The sequence below is a fragment of the Tachysurus vachellii genome, chromosome 21 (assembly GCF_030014155.1).
Source record: "Tachysurus vachellii isolate PV-2020 chromosome 21, HZAU_Pvac_v1, whole genome shotgun sequence".
NCBI lineage: Eukaryota > Metazoa > Chordata > Actinopteri > Siluriformes > Bagridae > Tachysurus > Tachysurus vachellii.
The window spans coordinates 2,370,270-2,389,233 of NC_083480.1; the positions used below are offsets into that span (position 1 = coordinate 2,370,270).

Consider the following 18,964-nt stretch of genomic DNA (forward strand, 5'->3'; position numbering starts at 1 on the left):
AGACTGATGAAGGTGAGAACTGTGAGGAACCAGATGTAAGTCCTGAAAATGTTGACGAGACACTGTTTTTAAGGAATCTTGCTCTGTTCTATTTGAAACTACAAGCAAAACTATTGCTTCCAGCCTCAGTAATTCAAACAATCATTGAGGATATTCAGTCAATCCATGAAATCAACCTGTCTCATATGCTTTTCAAACTTCAGGAAAAGTTCATTTCCCTTGATCTTCCAGAGGCAATGATAAAAATGGTTCTTGATGATCTTAAAGCTGAAGATCTTTTTATGACGTGTAACAGTCATACCCTAAGATCAGATCAGCAAAGAAAATCATTTTTCAAGAACAGTTTCCATTATGTTGAGCCGGTTCCTATTCGTCTAGGACAGAATGAAGCAGGAAAAGAGTGTTTTGCGCAGTATGTACCGGTTAAACAAACAATTGAATCTCTGCTTAATTGTAAGTCTGTAAGGGAACAGTACAGATATGTGCATAGTCATGTCCCATTGAAGGACATTTTAAAAGATCTGTGGGATGGTGAAAATGTAACCGCAAACATGCATAAAATAGATAAATCTGCCTTAGGATTGATTTTGTATCAAGATTCTTTTGAAGTAGTGAGCCCTTTAGGGTCTGGCAAGAAAAAACATAAGATACTTGCTATGTACCTTACATTAGCAGATCTTTGTCCTTATAACAGATCAAGCACTGATCAAATGCAGTTGGTGTTTCTCTGTAGGGAACAAGACTTTAAGTACTTTGGTGAAAAAGTGGTCATGAGATGCTTAGTTGACGACCTTAAAGAGCTTGAGACTACAGGTGTATGTTTTCCTGATGGACTGAACGTCAAAGCAATTTTCAAAAATGTTCAAAACTGTGCTGAGGGTTTGCCTCATAGTGGAGGCATCGTTTGACTCATCATTCAATGAGCTCTCTTTCTATCATGTTTGTCAGCCAGGGTTGCCCCCATGCCTTGGACATGATTTGTTTGAAGGCGTTGTGTCGTATGATATTCCTTTATGTATACAACATCTTGTAAAAGTTGACAGACAATTTACTTACCTGGAATTGAATCGCAGGATCAGTCAGTTTAAGTTTCTGGCAAACGAAAACAGGGACAGACCGTGTGAAATTAACCCGGGAAGTGAGAAGCTTGGTGGCCACGCTGTACAAAACTGGTGTTTTTTGAGGATGCTGCCATTGTTGATTGGTGACAAAATTGAATCCCCTGGTACAAATGAAGTTTGGCAACTAATTTTACTGTTAAGGGAAATCATAGCACTTGTTTGTTCACCAGCCATTTCCAAGGGTCAGGTTGGGTTGAGAGTTTTGATTCATGAGTACCTACATTTTAGGAAACACATTTTTCCTGCCCACTGTCTCAGACCTAAACATCATTATCTTAGCCACTACCCTGAGCTCATCATTCATTTCGGTCCACTCATTCGCTTGTGGACTTTAAGGTTTGAGAGCAAGCATGTTTATTTAAAACAGTGTGTAAGAAAATTACATAACTTTAAAAATCTTTGCTTGACTCTTGCAGAAAGACATCAGCTTCTCCAGGCATTTCTTCATTCTGGTGAGTTCTTCCCTCATACTATTGTCGCAGACAAGGCAACAGAATTTGTAGTGAGTGACTACAATGACATCATTAGGGAAGCTGTACACTGTAAGAAAAGATACACCATATCTACTCAATAAAAATGAGGCAACAGATTACAAGCAATATTATTAATTATATTTCACAAGGTTTGGTATTGAGTAAATATTAATTAAATGAGACCCTTAATAGTTATCCATTTAATATGAGTAGATTTGAATAGAAAACAGTACAGAATTAATTATAAACTAAACAAAAATATTGAGTAGATTTGAAAAAGATAAACTCCCTAATGTGTAAATAGTACTAATAAAAATTAATTTAATTCTACATATCATAATTGAGTAATCATCATCTACATTAATCTGCACATTGATTTGAATTTAATCAATGCAATTAATTAAATCTAAATATTCCTTCCTTATGAATAATATAGCCCAGAAAGTACAGAACTTAAATACTCAAATAAGAATTTTATTAACAATTTTATTCACTTTTGTGCTTTAGACACATTGTAGCACATCATTGTACACTGCAACCACAGTCTCATTTCAAGCCAGAAGTTGGATCTTGCATTTCAAACCAGACATTTGAAAAGGACAGAATGCTGACTTTAAACTATTTTTAAACTATTTTGTAAAAACAAAAATAAATGACACAGAATGGTGGTGTCCATAAACCTGATTCCATGCTTTCTCACCTCACTTAGCCACTAAATTGGGTCAATAATGATATTAAAGAAAAATCCTCCAGAGGTGCATGTACCAAAACAAAAGCAGAAAAGTGTAATTTGTACGGAGTAAAAAACATTTCGTACTTTGAACTAGAAATCTCACTGACATTCGTGGGATAAGAGTCCAAATCAGTGCTAACTTACAAACATAGCACTTTCAGATGAAAGTTTTCATGAATTCCCAAGCTCTGTAGAAGCTAAACATTGTGTAGCAAAACATGTACACTGCAACTACAGTCTCATTTTCAAGCCAGAAGTTTGCTCACGCATTTCAAACCATAACTTTGAAAAGGACAAAATGCTGATACTCCATAATGGCATGTGCCAAATCATAGATAATAAAAGTGCAAATTGAACAGAGTAAAATACATTTTATACTTTGAACGTACAACAATTGAAATGTCACGACATTCGTAGGACAAAACAGTGCCAACTTACAAACATAGCACTTTCAAATGTGCAATTCTCACGCGCTGTAGAAGGTGAACATTGTGTAGCACAAAAGTCTGCACTGCAATACAGTCTCATTTCAAGCCTGAAGTTTGCTCTTGAGGGACTGGACTTTGTTTGAAAGCTTTGAATCATCCAGTTCCAAGAAAGGTTTTTGGAACACCTCAAAGGTGTACTTTGGATAATCAAGATTCAGCGCGTAGGTCAAGCCAAGGAGGACAGAGCAAGCCCTTGCAATATCTCCAAGTCCTGTGATGACTTTCACGCCCTCTATGATGATCCCAATGTTCTTTGGGCCGTTGCTTGTAGAAGCTCCAGGCTTTGGGGTCACAGTAATGGCCATTATGACTTGTTCAAGGTCCTCCAAGTTCCCAGTGTCCTGCAACATGAAATTGTTATTGTCTTAGTATAAAACTGTCAGAAATATATTGCAAGCATATCACATTACTAGAAAATACATTTATTATTGTTTTCATAGCTTATAAATCTATTTTATTAGATTTTATTTTCTCGCAGGCCTTGGTGTCAAATTGTTCTTTGTTTTGTTTTCTTCTCTATTTTGATGTTTTTGTACAGGGTTCATGCAGGATACAATAAGTCAAATTTAAGACCTTTTTAAGACATTTTAAGACCATGAAGGTGTAAATTTAAAAACTACACGATGCATTACCAAAAAATATTCAGATATAAGAAATTCTGAAAAAAATCATCATTAATTTAATTTACAGATAAAAGTCACATATCTAGATCAAGCACCTACTTGAGGAATTAAGGAAATATGGTACTAAATACTAAAATGTTTTCAGATACTTTTAGTGTACGGTTTAGCTGTAAAATGAGAGTGTTTGTGCCATTTGAATTTGAATTCCTCCCCTCCTGCTAAAGTTAACTTAAGTTACCTAACTAGCTAACTAACTTAAGTGCTAGCTGCAAATAGACTGACTTCACGTGGATTTAGCTAAGTTAACTTCACATTTGCAAGCTGCAATAAAAAGTGAAATAACAGAGAGAAGTTACGTTACCTGCCTCGGGAAGACGATCTCCACACACGAGAAGTAAAGCCAACGGAAGCGCGTCAAGTGCGGTCTGAAATATAAGATGCTTTTCCAGCGATAACACCAAATATTGCTCTTTATGGAACCTTAAAATAAAACCCAATGTACTCATTTACGCAATTTCATAAAAACATACTGAGGATATGATATTAACACGCAAAAGACCTAGGAACCACGATAGAGAAAATGCTAACCCACATCCTTCAAAATAAAAGTTTAACTTCGATACATAAGAACTCTTCCAAAATGTATGATGCTGTGTTCATATTATAGCGTAACATCACACTATAGTCTTCCAACACAAGCTAACTTTGTGTTGCTGCTGAGTCTCTTTTTCTGTGATAACTCATTTTATATTGTAATATGCCACTACAGTACATATGTTCTTCTTACTAGCCCAGTGATAACAAAAGAAGTTTTCTTACCTAAGTCAACCAGTTAAATTTTGCAAGATGAGCAATGTGGAAGAAAATGAATATTCACTGTCTGTAGCCTACTCTCTCCAAATGTCTTGTAGGCCTGGTGCATTTTTTTTTTTTTTAAAGGCATTTTGACAGGAAGTGCTTTTCAATTAAAATTTGCCTGATTACATTAATTTGAATTCACCAATATTCTCTCCATTTGGGATTAGATAAATATAATGCTTAAGTTTTATTTAACTGCAATGGGTAGATTTTATTCCAAACATTTTTATTTGAAATTTAATTAAATATTTGCCTCAAAATCAAAAACACAATTATATTGAATACATTTTAACTAAAAATATTAATTCAAATCTACATGACCACAGAATCATTTCTTACAGTGTAGCTGGATATGATTTTCAGCCTGAAAATACTATGGTTGCTCATGAGGCAACTGTTAAAGGAACAACATACAAAACAAACATGTATGTTGTTATTCAGGAAACTGATGAAGGCGTTACTGTGGGAAGCATTGTGATGACAGTCATACAGAATTCTTCAGTGTATTTCATCACTGAACTTTTCCAAACGTCCATGATCCATAACATGGGTGTTTACTGCTTGACAGCAAAAAATGGTTCCTACTCATGTGTTAATCAGAATGACCTTCTGGATTATTATCCATTGTGCAAGTACACAGTCTTCGATATGTCTGTAATAGTTCATCATTCTCTTCTCTTAATGTAGAACAATGTCTTGCTTGGTGGAAGAATTGAGGGCGATCATCCTCAGGGCTTTGTCGACAAATGTTGAGAACACCACAGAGCTTTTGATTGAGAGACTTTTAGAGTCGGGAGTGGAGTCCAAAGATGATCTACAATTTGTTCAAGAACATGACCTCAGTAGCATTCTACCGGCTATAAAAGTCAGAAAACTTCTCAGTTCTTTCAAAATAGGTAATCATATTTTCATATCTCATTTACATTCATTCTCAGAAGCAAAAGAAGACATTTTTGTTCAATAACTAGTTAGCCTGAAAAATTACATAATTTACATACTCATGTCACTGTAGATAAACACAATCGGTAATATATTTTGGTTCCTTTGTAATGGCATTGAATGGGGTTCAAGTTACAGATTTGTAAGCAATCCATATGACTAATACATTTCTTCCAAAGTTAAATGATGCATTTGTGAGCAAACCTAATAATATTTTTTGAGCTAATTTAGAGATTTTGCATAGAAATCTATACATATAGAGGCAGACATGCAAGAAAGGATTATAATTTCCTGTTTAACAATTTGTTTAATTTGCTTGCTCACTACAGTAGTAAATTGAACAATGTAAATAATTTTAAATGATGCCTACATTTGTAAAAACAAAAAAACAAACTGACCATTTGAACAATATGTAATGATGTATATATTGTATTATGCTTAATTGAAGTTGTGTCTATACAGATAATTTGGGGTGAATTTTAACTGCCTGTTCAATATTTTGGTGGTTTTTAGAGAGGGAAACTGTCACTTTGGATCTCACCATCATGGAGTCAGCTGGGAGCTCCTCTCCATTGCCATGCTCTTCTAATTCGTCTGTGTCTACTAATGTAGAATCCAGCAGTGTTGAATACAGTAGGCCATCGACATCCTATAATAAGAAATCTTGGCCAGACAGCTTCAAAGTACCATGGCAGCTCATGCCTGCAGAAATTCAGTCTGCTATTTCCTCAGGAAAAAGGCCTTCACCAGCAGCAAGACGACAAATGGTTAGGGTGCTTGCAGATGAAATGAAAAAATTTGAAACAACCCCAACACGTGCACAGTGTCTTACCATTTGTAAAACAATTGTCAGTCAATATCCCCAGAGCTTTGCAGACCAGCTTCATGATGGCCGAATTGTAGCGGAAGGATACAGCTCACTTTTGATCCAGGTCAAGACAAGAATTGAGAACCTCAGCCGGACCACCAGCTTCCGACAGCACCGGTCATCAGTCCATGGTGTTAAAAGAGGACCAACCGACACATATGGTTGTGTACGGTTTCAGCCTGATCTTCCTTTAGAGGAAACGGATGACTCAATTGAGAATAAACGTCAAAAGCTGGAGGATATCTATTCCCACGAAGGAACAAAGGGTGGCGAGAAAGCTGAAGTAATTCAATTGATGGAGACAACTTTCTGCCTGCAACGAAGTCAAATAAACAGCATTCCAGCACCTTCTGTTGCAGAGGTAATGAAAAAGTGGCCATACCTTTTTGATCAATGTCCTGCGTGCATTTGAACTTTCTGTGGAAGAGTGTGGGAGGAGCATTGTAGAGTTTTTTAAAACCAGGCCAAGTAACTCAGAAGTTAAGGCAGTTCTTTCCAAGGAGGAAGTGATTGATTCATCACATCTGATTGTTCAACTTCTAATGGCTTACTTTGGAGATAATCAAGATGGGCTTATTCTTCAAGAAAGCGTAAGCTTTTCTTTATATACATTATTATTAGTTCTTACTATGAACAAATCTGTAGCAATGGTTCAATCAAATATGTTCTGTTTTATCATACTTATAGGACTCGTTTGACTGCAAATTAGGATATTTTAGAAATTGTTTGTCTACACCGTGCAAGAAAATTGGTACTTTGAAACTCTAAAAAAAAAAAAGGATACAAAAGCACCATTGAGTTTATATATATATATATATATATATATATATATATATATATATATATATATATATATATATATATATATATATATATGGCTTTGATGACTTATTGTCTTAAAACCAAAACTCAAAACAGTGAACAACCAAAAGAATCTTGTTTGGAGTGAACAACCAAAAGAATCTCTTTTTTTCACTGTGCATCTATGTGTTCCATTCTGACTCCTCAATTGATTCTGCTTGGTAAGTATATCAAATATGACATGACTTCATGTTCAGTAAACAAGGATCACACTCTAGGCTGGCTGGCACATCTTTATGTGCCTCATTCTGGCCACTGTATAAAAATGTTTGATTAAAGTATACTTGTGTAAAACTGAGGAAAATATTTTATGTTATGCCTGAATGAGTTTGTGATGTTTAGTTCGCATTTCATAACATTAGTGGCTTGTTGGCTAAAATATTGAAACTGCAAGGTTTGTTGTCTTGGAAGATATGAAAATTATATGATTTTGTCAGTGCTTGCATAATTTTCTTATTGCCTTTTCTCATGCTAGCTCTCCAAGGACAATAGTTATAACATAATCTGTACACTCCTTTAAGGTCCAAGTGATACTCAAGGACAGTGGATGAAAAGGTGGATGTTCAGCTTGGAAGGCAGAATAATTTCCGAGGGTGTGCAACCAACCTTTCTCTCTGGACTTGCTGCTTTGTTTTCAGTGTATTACATCTTCAACCTGCAATATCAAGAGGAAGCAGCATCCACACTGGAATTTCTACAACGGTAAATTTATTTTTGTCGTTCAATAATATGGTAATAATAGTATTTTGACCTAAGAGGAGTAGTTCCAAAATGGTGATCTAATTTACTCAATTTCAAACTTGTGACCTTTAAGTTTTAAGTTGTAATTTTTATAACAATTCATAACATTAGCTAATGTATTAAACAAGCTGTATCACTACTGTACAGTGTTTTTAGATCTTTTTTATTATTAAAGTTTTAAATCACAGAAAGTCTTATTATTTTCAGACGATTTGTTGGAATAAATCCAGAAAAAGGGACCAAGGCTACAAAAGGAAAAGTGACGTCTAAAAAGACTGGGAAAACAGTACAAAAGAAGACCATGACAGTCAATCTGAAAGTGTCAAATCTTTTAAAAAGATTGATGGACTTTGAGTGGCACTTTATTTAAAAAAGTTTTTTTTTTTTTTTTTTACAGTGGTTTGTATATACAGTACTGTTATTATTTTTTTGTTCTACTGTTTACTGTTTTTTTGTTATACTGTTTGGTGTTTGTTAAAGTCTTAAATAAGGTAAGATAAAATTTTGCTGATTTATTGTACTTTATATATATATATATATAGAGGTGTGTTTTTTTTTTTTTCCTAAAGCTTGATTTGAAGCTTAATTATTTAATGCCAAGTTGAGTCATTTTGAAATTGTGTTTGTTTGCTTAAGCCATCTTTGTATTTCTCCATGTTATGGGTGCTTATTTGTTGCACCATAGTTTATGCACTCCAACATGATGGCTTGCATTTTTGCTAATTTTTTTGCCACAACAAACAAACAGCTTAACAATTCATTTGATGTTAAAGAGAAATAAAGAAGGACTAAAACAATAAGTTGGCCTTATTTATTTTGTTTTCCACAAATGTAAAATGCAGGGTATAATAGCATTTGCAATTTAGAATAATTGGGTTGTGATTGTAAATGTAAATTACAAATATATACTGCTAAATAACATTTGTATGGTGTAGCTAATGTAACCGTATCCTACTGTTAAAAAATAGTTATACACTGTAAAAAAAAATTCTGTAAAAAAAACAGTAATCTACTGGCAGCTGTGGTTGCCAGCATTGTACTGTTAAAATATAGTGGGTTAATGTTATCAAAATTAACAGCAAGATGCTGTTTTGTTAGCAACAGCATACAACTGTTATTTAGCAGTAGGATACTGTTGCCAACTGAGTTAAGCAGATAGTACAGAATCCTACTTTACAGTAGAATGGATAAAACAAAGGCGCTTATAGGAATTAAAAATATTATTTCCGAATCTATTTTGGAATCAAGTTTTTTAAACAATTTTCTTTATTCTTTTAGTTCTAATTTTGGACAACTAACCCAAATGTCTGCAGCCATTATACTGTCCATATATATGTCCTTGTCATGTCTGTGCTAACAAATGTAAAGGGATAGTTTTAAGAGCCTTGTGTACTGACAAACGCAGACAGATTTGAAAAATATTACTCACTGTTTCTGTAAAGTTGGCATCTCTGGAAAATTGTCCCTAGTGTGTGATTGTGTGAGTGAATGAGTGTGTGTGTGTGCCCTGCGATGGGTTGGCACTCCGTCCAGGGTGTATCCTGCCTTGATGCCCGATGACGCCTGAGATAGGCACAGGCTCCCTGTGACCCGAGGTAGTTCGGATAAGCGGTAGAAGATGAATGAATGAATGAATGAATGTTTCTGTAAAGGGTAAAGCCTCTCTTTCATGTGAATAACTAAGAAATATTATAAACCATAATAAACCAACTATTTTGTTATTTGTCCTATATGTAAAGGTCTTAGATTATTATATTTTAGCTACATTATTATTTTAGAATTATATATATATAAATGTAGATATAATGATTTGGAACTTTATTACATTAAGAAACGAAAAAGGCCACTGTATCTGTTAGCCTAGAAAGCCACCACTGACACCACCACCAACAACAACACCACCACCTCCACCAACATCAAAGTGTGCTTTTGTATTTTTTTTTTTTGCAGAAATTTAATTATTTTCATCATTCCAATTAAAAATTATTTGAAATAACTTTGCAAGTTGTAACGGAATTCCCACGGAGAAAAAAAATAGCTTAATGAAAAAACACAACAGATGACGAGATATTAATTATTTAAACATTTATTTGCATTAATCGACAAAGTTTGACTTCAACGCAGAAAACACAGAACAAAGCACATGCAGCATTTAGTTGTACTGTTTTCCGAGTGCGGAGACAACGACAGCCAGGAACTTGTGCAGAGCTGCCTGCACTTCAGCTGTGAAACTAGCACCCAGGACAGAGGCGACTACAATGGTAATGCTGTCAGCCAACAGCTACAGGAGGAAACAGAGCAGAAAGAATGAACACAGGTTAAAGTATAGAACGGATGATTCATGTAGACAGAGTGATAAACTGACAATAAATGAAACTAACAGAATTAGGACTAATGGTTTATAAATAAATCAAATCAGACTCACCCTGAAGTTTTCGGGATCCACGTGTAGTTGTTCAGAGTGCAGCACACTCAACTCGGCGTAAGTGCCCTTAATGTCGTCCATGTTCTTGGCCGCTTTCTCCAGCCCTTGCATTACCGTCAAGCCGTGAGCAGCAACCCTGGGATTTCCCACGATGGCAGCGGCGTTATACAAGTTTCCAAAGCTAGCGAAATACCTCTGGGTCCATGGGTACACGACCAGACACCTGAGAAACATTTAAAAAGTACTCATAAGTTTTATAATCACTCCTTAAGTCATTTATGTATTTAACCATTCCTTTAAGTCAGGTAATACATATTAAAATAATTGTACCTTGCCAGCGCCTGGTGACCGACAGTCTTGTGATCGATCTTGGAAAAGATGTCCTGGATGGTAGCGCGCTCGAAATCTGTCCACTCAACCATGTTGCTGGCTTTTGGAGGTTCTGAATGTTCTGATGAAGTCTTTTTAGGCCGCTTATATATGCATTTGACGGCACCTCCCAAGACCTGACTACAAACATCTGATGGGGTGTGTTCACTCTGACAGTCTGAACAATATTGATTAGATATGAATCGGTCCTTTTCGGTTCTAAATATATTTCACAGATTTATGATACATAAACAGCATACATAAGTTCGACAGCAGCAACACGTTTTAAATTAGTTTAAAGTACGTTTTAAGTTTATATTATGCGCGTATTTTAGAACGTGACCTAAATGACCAAGCACGGTGTGGTGATTTAATATTGGATCAAGAAATAAAGATATTTATTTTAATATCAGTATTTTAATGGCTTACTGCGGTTTTTACTTAATCTGTTCATACTGAATTTTAGAAAAGATGGTCAAATTGTAAAATATTGAATATCAATTACTAACATTTGTTCAACTGTTTCCATCACTGAAAATTGAAGTTTGGTGAAGTGCGGAAAGGAATCTTAACTAGAAAAAGCCTTAACAATAATCTTTGCGTTGAGATGATTTTGGAAACTCGGCCAACATGTTATTACAAATGGCTTTCAGTCAGTCTTTATATAAAGTAAACCAGGATTTCTTTAATGTAAGGAAGAAAAAGCGTAAAATAATAGAAATGTATAAACTATCCTTTTACTTGATACTTTATATCACATGCTGTGTAACAACAATATATTCTTGGCCTATTTTACCAATCTGAAATAGCAAGCTAACCACATGCTGACTCTAGCTGCAGTGAGTGAACAGGAAGCGCCTGCTATTGTGGTCTTTAGTGGTCAAGCCCATGGAAACCTTCTGTTGATAACATATTTAGTCTAAAAAATACATATAATTTATACTATATAAATTAAATAATTTTAAAAACAGAACCATTGTAGAATACACCAATATAAAAAAAGACAATAAGTTTATGCTGTAAATGTAAATGCAAATTTAGACCCAACATGTTAAAAAGTTTTATTGTGTGACTAAAATACATATATAAATACAGTCCCAACAGTGGTGCAGTATTTACATTAAATTTGTTTTTATGTCATATATGATCAATAAAAAAACAACAACCCTGAAGTAATGGGTCATATTATGTTGTTTCCTGTCTTCAAGTACAATCTGATAACTGGCCTTTTCTTGTAAAGCTATTGTAAGTTATTGCATTCCAAGTGAAAAGAAAAAACATCTCACTTAGTTTGTTATCTAAGTTGTAACTTGTAATTTATTTTCTGCCCTGATTAGACAATTGTTAATTTTGGGGGTAAAATATCAGTTAGCGATTAGCACTTAGTTTCCTATCAGGCTTGACAGTTATCTATTACAAGCAGCAGAAGCTCTGTCTAATCTGTCCTTTTTAAATTGGTGGGTCTCGGGTGTGCCAGCTTGGGGTTGTTGTATAAAAGGCTGATTTGTTTCTCAGAGAGTCTACAGAAGTTTTCTTCCACACCACTACGAAACCATGAGTCTCTCTGCCAAGGACAAAGCTGCCGTCAAAGCCTTCTGGGCCACGATCTCCTCACAGGCTGAAGAAATCGGTAGACAAGCTCTCTACAGGTAGGTGCTTGATCAATTCTCTCCTTTTGGTATTCATTTCAATTCCTCTTCTGATACCGAGGACACACTCTGTACAATGTTTCTACACAGGATGCTGACTGTTTACCCTCAGACCAAAACCTACTTTTCCCATTGGAGTGACTTGAGCCTTGACTCACCCCAAGTGAAGAAGCACGGAAAGACTGTTGTCTCTGGCGTGGCAGAGGCTGTGAACAAAATCGATGACCTGACCAATGGGTTGCTCAACCTAAGCGAGCTGCACGCTTTCCAGCTGCGTGTTGACCCCGCTAACTTCAAGGTAAAATAAACTTAATATTTAATACTTTTCCTCTATAATATTTTAGTGTGTTTTTTACCCATATGTAAATCCTGTTCCACAACATGTTTAATGTAGTTGTTTTTTCCTTTCCTTGTAGATCCTCTCCCACAATTTGCTGGTGGTTCTGGCCATCCTGTTCCCCACTCAATTTACTCCTGAGGTGCATGTGGCTATGGATAAGTTTCTCGCTGCTTTGTCCCTGGCTCTCTCTGAGAAGTACAGATAAGAAGCTCTGCAGGCAACAGAACAGAGACATGCAAATGCACAATATGTTTTTTTATGTTCTTGACTGATCTAAATAAAATCCAACACTATGGAAAGTAACACTATGTTATGTGTCTTCTCTGAGCCTTTGCATGTTCATAAATTTAGGATAAAAATAAGTTGATAGAAATGTGCTGTGTTATTGGTTTTTAGCATATTATGCCTAAGATTAAGCATATTATGCCTAAGATTAAGCATATTATGCCTAAGATATTGTAAATGAATTTACTGAATGTTGAGACATTTTTTCTGTCTGAAAGTAAATTCCTTGTCTTAGACACTGACTAATGAAACTCAATAACTTTAAATTCTTTAGACTTGAACTAGATCATAAAACATGTGGATTTCAGTTAACTGTGTTTTAAGGTTGCACTATAGGATAAAATCACTGATTAAGATAAAAAAAAAATCATTATTGAATCTAGTTTTTTAAACTAGTTTCTTTATTTATTTAATTTTCTTTATGGACAATTACCCCAAAGTGTTTGCAACCAGTATATTTTAATATGTTCCTGTTAGGACTGTGATATAAAATGAGAAGTTATAGATCTGAAGGATCAAGCAACATCAGGCAACATTTCCTAGTGACTTGCCAATTTTTAATTCTCTCATTTCCAGTGACAGAATTAATGCTTTATTGGCCATGAAAGAGGGCTCTACGCAATGCTATTAAATTATTCTGGTTTAAATCTAGGTGTTTCATCGTCATTGTTCAACCTATGTATATACAGTATATAGCTTGAAAGTTTGTGAACCCTTTAGTTATTCCTCTGCTTCTGCATAAATATGACCCAAATCATCATCAGATTTTCATACAAGTCCTAATAAGTGAACCCAATCAAAGAAATGAGGCACAAATATAATACCTCTTCATTCAATTATTGATGTAGCTTTACATATGTGACTTGCAAAAGTATTTTAATCTTTGCTTTCAGTATCTGTTATGAGCCCTTTTGCAGCAATAACTGTGAGTAAAGTTTCTGGTAACTTTTGATCAGTCCTGCACAACAGCTTAAAAGAATTTTATCCCATTCCACAGTAGAGAACAGCTTCAACACTAAGATTTTGGTGGATGTCCTCACATGAACTGCTTGCTTCAGGTCCTTCTACAATTTTTCTTTGATATTAAAGTCAGGACATTGACATGGCCATTCTAAAACATTATATCTGTTCCTCTTTAATCATTCTTTGGTAGAAAGACTTGGGTGCTTGTGATTGTTGTCTTTGTGCATGACTAATTTTTTTCTTGAGATTCAGATCATGGACAGATGTCCTGGCATATTCCTTTAGAATTCACTAATTTTGTTCACTGATTCATGGATCAGTGATCTTTAGCAAACTTCATGAGCAGCATTGTTCTTTTTGGTGAGTGGTGGCTTTCTCCTTGCAACTCTGCTATGCCATGGTTGTTCAGTGTTATAACATTAACCAAAGTAAAAGAGGTCTTTAGTTTAGGCCTTTAGCTTAGAAGTTACACTGGGTTTCTTTCTGATCCAACAGACTTTTACATATCTGTCAGGATCCAGCCCAAACTTTGGCCATGTGCGGTTGTTTATGTTTGGTGTTCACATGTCTGCCCCGTCCTTGTCTCTTCCTCCCCGCCTCTGCACACCAGTTCCTTATCTGTTAATTGTCGTGTATTTAACCATGCTGCATTGCCAATGGCCTCTTGGGCTCGTCTCTTGTCATGTCTTTGTCCCTGTTTTGTGTGTTTTATTTATTAAATCAGTTTATTCTATCCTGCATTTGGGTCTGATTTTATCCCCGCACCACTGACAATATCTTACTTTTGGAGTGATCTCTGTTGGTTGACCACTTCTATAAAGGGTACCAATGGTCTAAAATTTCCTCTATTTGTACAGAAACTGTCTGACTATAAATTTGCAAAGACCAAACACTTTACAGATGATGTTGTAACCTTTTCCAGCCTGATGAGCAACAATAACTCTTTTTCTGAAGTCCTGAAAAATCTCCATTGTTTGTGTCCATGATTCACTTTCACAAGCATGGACTACAGACTTTTGATATATCTCTGATATATCATTTAATCATATTTCATATCATATTTGATATAACATTTAAAAAGTACTTATTAGTGTTATAATCATTCCTTAAGTCATACATGTGTTTAACCATTTCTTTAAGTCAGGTAATACGTATTAAAATGATTGTACCTTGCCAGTGCCTGGTGACTGACAGTCTTGTAATCGATCTTGGAAAAGATGTCCTGGATGGTAGCGCGCCCGAAATCTGTCCACTCAACCATGTTGCTGGCTTTTGGAGGTTCTGATTGTTCTGATGATGAAGACTGCTAGGTGCTAGCAGTGTCAAGTCTCCAGTTTATATATGTATTTGACCAATCCTCTCAAATTCATGTGATTCATGGGATGGGTTAGTCATGGGGTCATATCAGCTGTGTACACGTATTATATTGTAGTGAAGCCGTTCGTGAAGTCTTCTTGGTGAGTAGAATCTTACAAAATGTGCTCATTTGATAGTTAGAGATGTCTGACTTTCTAACAGGGTTATATCAGAAATTATGTGGACGAGTTTTACATGCAACCTTTAAAGGTCCCTTCAAGTAGTTTGGATGTAATTTTGACTAAGTTTGTAGTAATATTACGTAATCTTAATAACCATATAGTTACATTGTTTATCAGAGTAAGCAAAATAAATCATCTGTGTAAGCAAAGTGCGTCTAAAGCAGTAGAAGATATATGTATCAGAAATACTGCGAAGCGTTATTCATGCTGTTCATTAATATCATATAAAGTGTCTTCAAAATGCTGTTCAGTATCTGACGGAGACAAAGTGGCAGGTGTTCCCAAAAGTTTACAGCTTGCCACAACAACCACAAGAACTCATGCGACCGACAATAGGGAAGGCCTGAGCCGACAAGACTATCTCACAAGAGCTAAGGAATGAGCTATTCAAAGTAATGTGCCTTTATCTGACTCAAAGAAAATAAAGTACTAAAACACCTTTACTTTATTTTGCAATTTAATGATAATATTTCAGACTATATATAGGTATTTCAGTGCACACTATGGTTTCTTTTAATATTCAAACATTATACGTGAAATTTAAATTCATTCAGTGGGAATACATACATTTACTATCAATTTACATAGAGATATAATATAATGAAAAATAATTAATAAAAATTAATTATTGTATTATCGTGGCCAAAAAAAACTGCAAAAGACCATTATCATTTTTTGTTTCACGGATTTAGAGCATACATAAATTACTTATTTTGTTTTTTATTTTAAATTTGCTCTATGCTAAAATATTCCCAGACATGCCTTTTATATATATTGTAAATTAGGATTAGGATTATTAGGATTAGGATTAATGGGTTAATCAGGTTAATTAGAAAAGCATAACTTTACTCCAAGGGAATAAAGTAGATTGGGATATAAACCATAAACTGGATCAAGGTGGGAAATAGGCCACGTTCACACTGCAGGTAAAAGTGGCCCAAATCCGATTTTTTTGGCGTCAAGTGACCAGGTCAGACTTCTTCAGGAGTAGTGTGAACACTCAAATCTGGCCCAGATCTGATTTTTTCAAATCAGATCTGGGCCACTTCCATATGTAATCCTGAATCAGACCCAAATCTGATCTTTTCCAATGTGGCCGCAGTGTGAACAACCAAGGCGGATTTGATGCGACTTTTACGTCAATCTACATCGACATTCGTCACAATTATTTTTTTTTTGCGCCGGCGAAACCTTTTTTTTTTTTGCGCCGGCGAAACCTTTTTTTTTGCGCCGGCGAAAACGTGACACAAACGTGACTGGTAACGTGTGTGTTAAGAGTGTTATATAAAGTGGTTACGTGAACCAGCTCATAATGCTTGCATTGAATACATCACATTATAGCATTACATGATATGTTTGCTTGCACCAGATGATACAATACTTCCTCCATGACCTCGCCAACTTTTTAGCGCAACGGCCTGCTGAGTGTGACGTCATTGTTATTGTTCGTTTGCACATGCGGGTCAGTTCGAAACAGCAAACAGTTCACACTGGTATCTGATATAGGCCACATTTTAAAAGGTAATGTGAACAGGCAAAGAAAAAAATCAGATCTGAGCAAAATATCCGAATTAAGACTTGCAGTGTGAACGTGGCTATAGAGAACGTTGGCACACTACTGAGTATGCACAGATTTGTTCCTTATGTGTACTGTGTTCATTTGTTTATTTTTAAAGGCCTTGTTATATGTTTCTGCTTGCATGATATTAATAATGAAATGTTATTTAACTTTCAGTAGTGCGTTTTTATTGTGATTTATTTTATCCTTTTATATTGTGTTAGAAAAGGTTCTTGTTGCCTGTGAAATAGATATTGGAGGTTTTGTTGAGGTTTTATTGTTGTTCATTTCAGTGAGTTAAATATGTATTTGGGGGATTTATTTTCTGTTAGGCATTTTAATGAGTTTTGATTTACTGTTGTCAGATGGCATTTAGAACGAAAGCAATGTAATTGTAATGCAATGTAAAGCAAATAAAAGAAATTGTTATATCATGTTATTTAGAATATCATGATAAATCTTTCTCTTTTTATAGATCAAGCGTGACGAGTATTTTGTTTTAATAATCTAATTAATATACAAAGAAATTGATATTTTTATTTATATTTTATTAAACAGGAATATTCAAAAAATATTCAACAAAATGGATTTATATTATGTTTATATTATGAATCCATTTATATTGGATCTTAACACGTGGTACTTTATAACGAAACATACTTTAAAACATATAATAATAATAATAATAATAATAATAATAATAATAATAATAATAATAATAATAAACAGACTGTTACCGCCATCTGCTGTTCAGTTTTATTGTTATTGATAAAAGCATCATGTCTACCAGCATGAGGCGCTCCTCATAAAACAGGAGCAAGGGACAGCGGGGTAGAAGTTAACACTGTTTTCTCTAGTTTGATGAAAAGAACGTAGGGTTAACATTTTTTTTTTCTTTTTATTCATCTCAGGTACAAATATGTGCACTTGTTTTATGAACAAATCATATACTTATTTTAATTATTTACCTGGAAAGAAAAGAAGTCAAATGTTAGAAAATGTTTAAACATGACCATTTGACAGCTTAAAATCCTCCTGTAGGAATTTAATTTGATTTAATTAAAACACACAAGACAAACTATGATATTGGGTTGGATTAAGCATTTATTGCTTTCTAAAAAAATTATAAAATTGCATATAAATAAGAACATAAAGAAAGTGTATCGTTTGTTTGTTTGTTTAGACTGTCTTTGAAATATTTTAGGCATGAATGATCCTTAAGTTATAATGTGCCACCTGAACAGCTGAGGTTCAGCATTTAGAGACTGTGTAGGAGTTTAACTGAAAGATTATACTATTCAAATTATACAAAATTTGCCTCGTTTTAAATGAACATAGAACTAAAAACACAGAACTAAAAATTAACGTATGTGTGAAATTTTACTTATGCTCTGGTAAAAAAAAATAAAAAATCCGAAATTATTTTTTTAATTGAGTTGCATTTTGGTGTGATTTTTTTAAACGCACACTTCTGGTATGGCAAGAAGTACATATAGGAGGTTTTGTTTACACTTAAGCAATAAAAAAGAAATGAAAATGATCTGCAGAAGGGGAGGAGGAAATCCGTGTCCACGAACATATATATACACATATGTATGTATATATATGTTCGTGGACACGAATTTCCTTTTTTTTCGTGTCACTCAGCACGACTTTCGATCTAATTTATTTCAATAGGAAGCATCTTTCATGTCTGCACCACGTTTTTCTTTCTGCCACTCGGAAGCATTGTTTTTGCTCATTTGGTATTCATTTTTAAACTTTAAGCACTACATTACTCAACATTTAACCAGGAGATTTTATCCTTGTTTTTATTGCTATATATTCTGTAGGGTTCTAACCACTGTGCTATGGTTTCTTTTCTGAGAAAAGCCGTTTTTCCATCTTTTCCATTTGACCATTTAGAATTCGCGGCCTGCAGAAATCACACAATCGCAAATGCGCACGCCCGCATTACCCGTTGCAACTATATAATACTAATATTACTAATATAATATAATACTTCCACATACAGTATTTTCAACCTTATTTGCTATTTCCTTTTGTGTATCTGTCTTGTAGTTATATTGTCTGTTGGCACTGTCTCTTGTCCTACATGTTAAATAGTTAATATTTAATGTTTAGCCCTCAGA

At 34.7% G+C, this 18,964-nt stretch overlaps 2 protein-coding genes across 2 annotated transcripts; one reads left to right on the forward strand and one right to left on the reverse strand.

Moving 5' to 3' along the window:
- Positions 1–9,775: 9,775 nt before the first annotated feature.
- LOC132863993 (hemoglobin subunit beta-like) lies at positions 9,776–10,765 on the reverse strand. Its single transcript, XM_060897131.1, has 3 exons — positions 10,461–10,765; positions 10,131–10,353; positions 9,776–9,986 (listed from the first exon to the last, which is right to left on the reverse strand). The coding sequence occupies exons 1-3, from the start codon at positions 10,550–10,552 to the stop codon at positions 9,858–9,860; spliced, it is 444 nt and encodes a 147-aa protein (XP_060753114.1). The 5' UTR covers positions 10,553–10,765; the 3' UTR covers positions 9,776–9,857.
- Positions 10,766–11,970: 1,205 nt separating this feature from the next.
- On the forward strand, positions 11,971–12,781 carry LOC132864012 (hemoglobin embryonic subunit alpha-like). The gene is made up of 3 exons (XM_060897197.1): positions 11,971–12,148; positions 12,239–12,446; positions 12,565–12,781. Exons 1-3 carry the CDS (start codon positions 12,054–12,056, stop codon positions 12,691–12,693), a joined length of 432 nt encoding a protein of 143 aa, XP_060753180.1. The 5' UTR covers positions 11,971–12,053; the 3' UTR covers positions 12,694–12,781.
- The last annotated feature ends 6,183 nt before the right edge of the window (positions 12,782–18,964 follow it).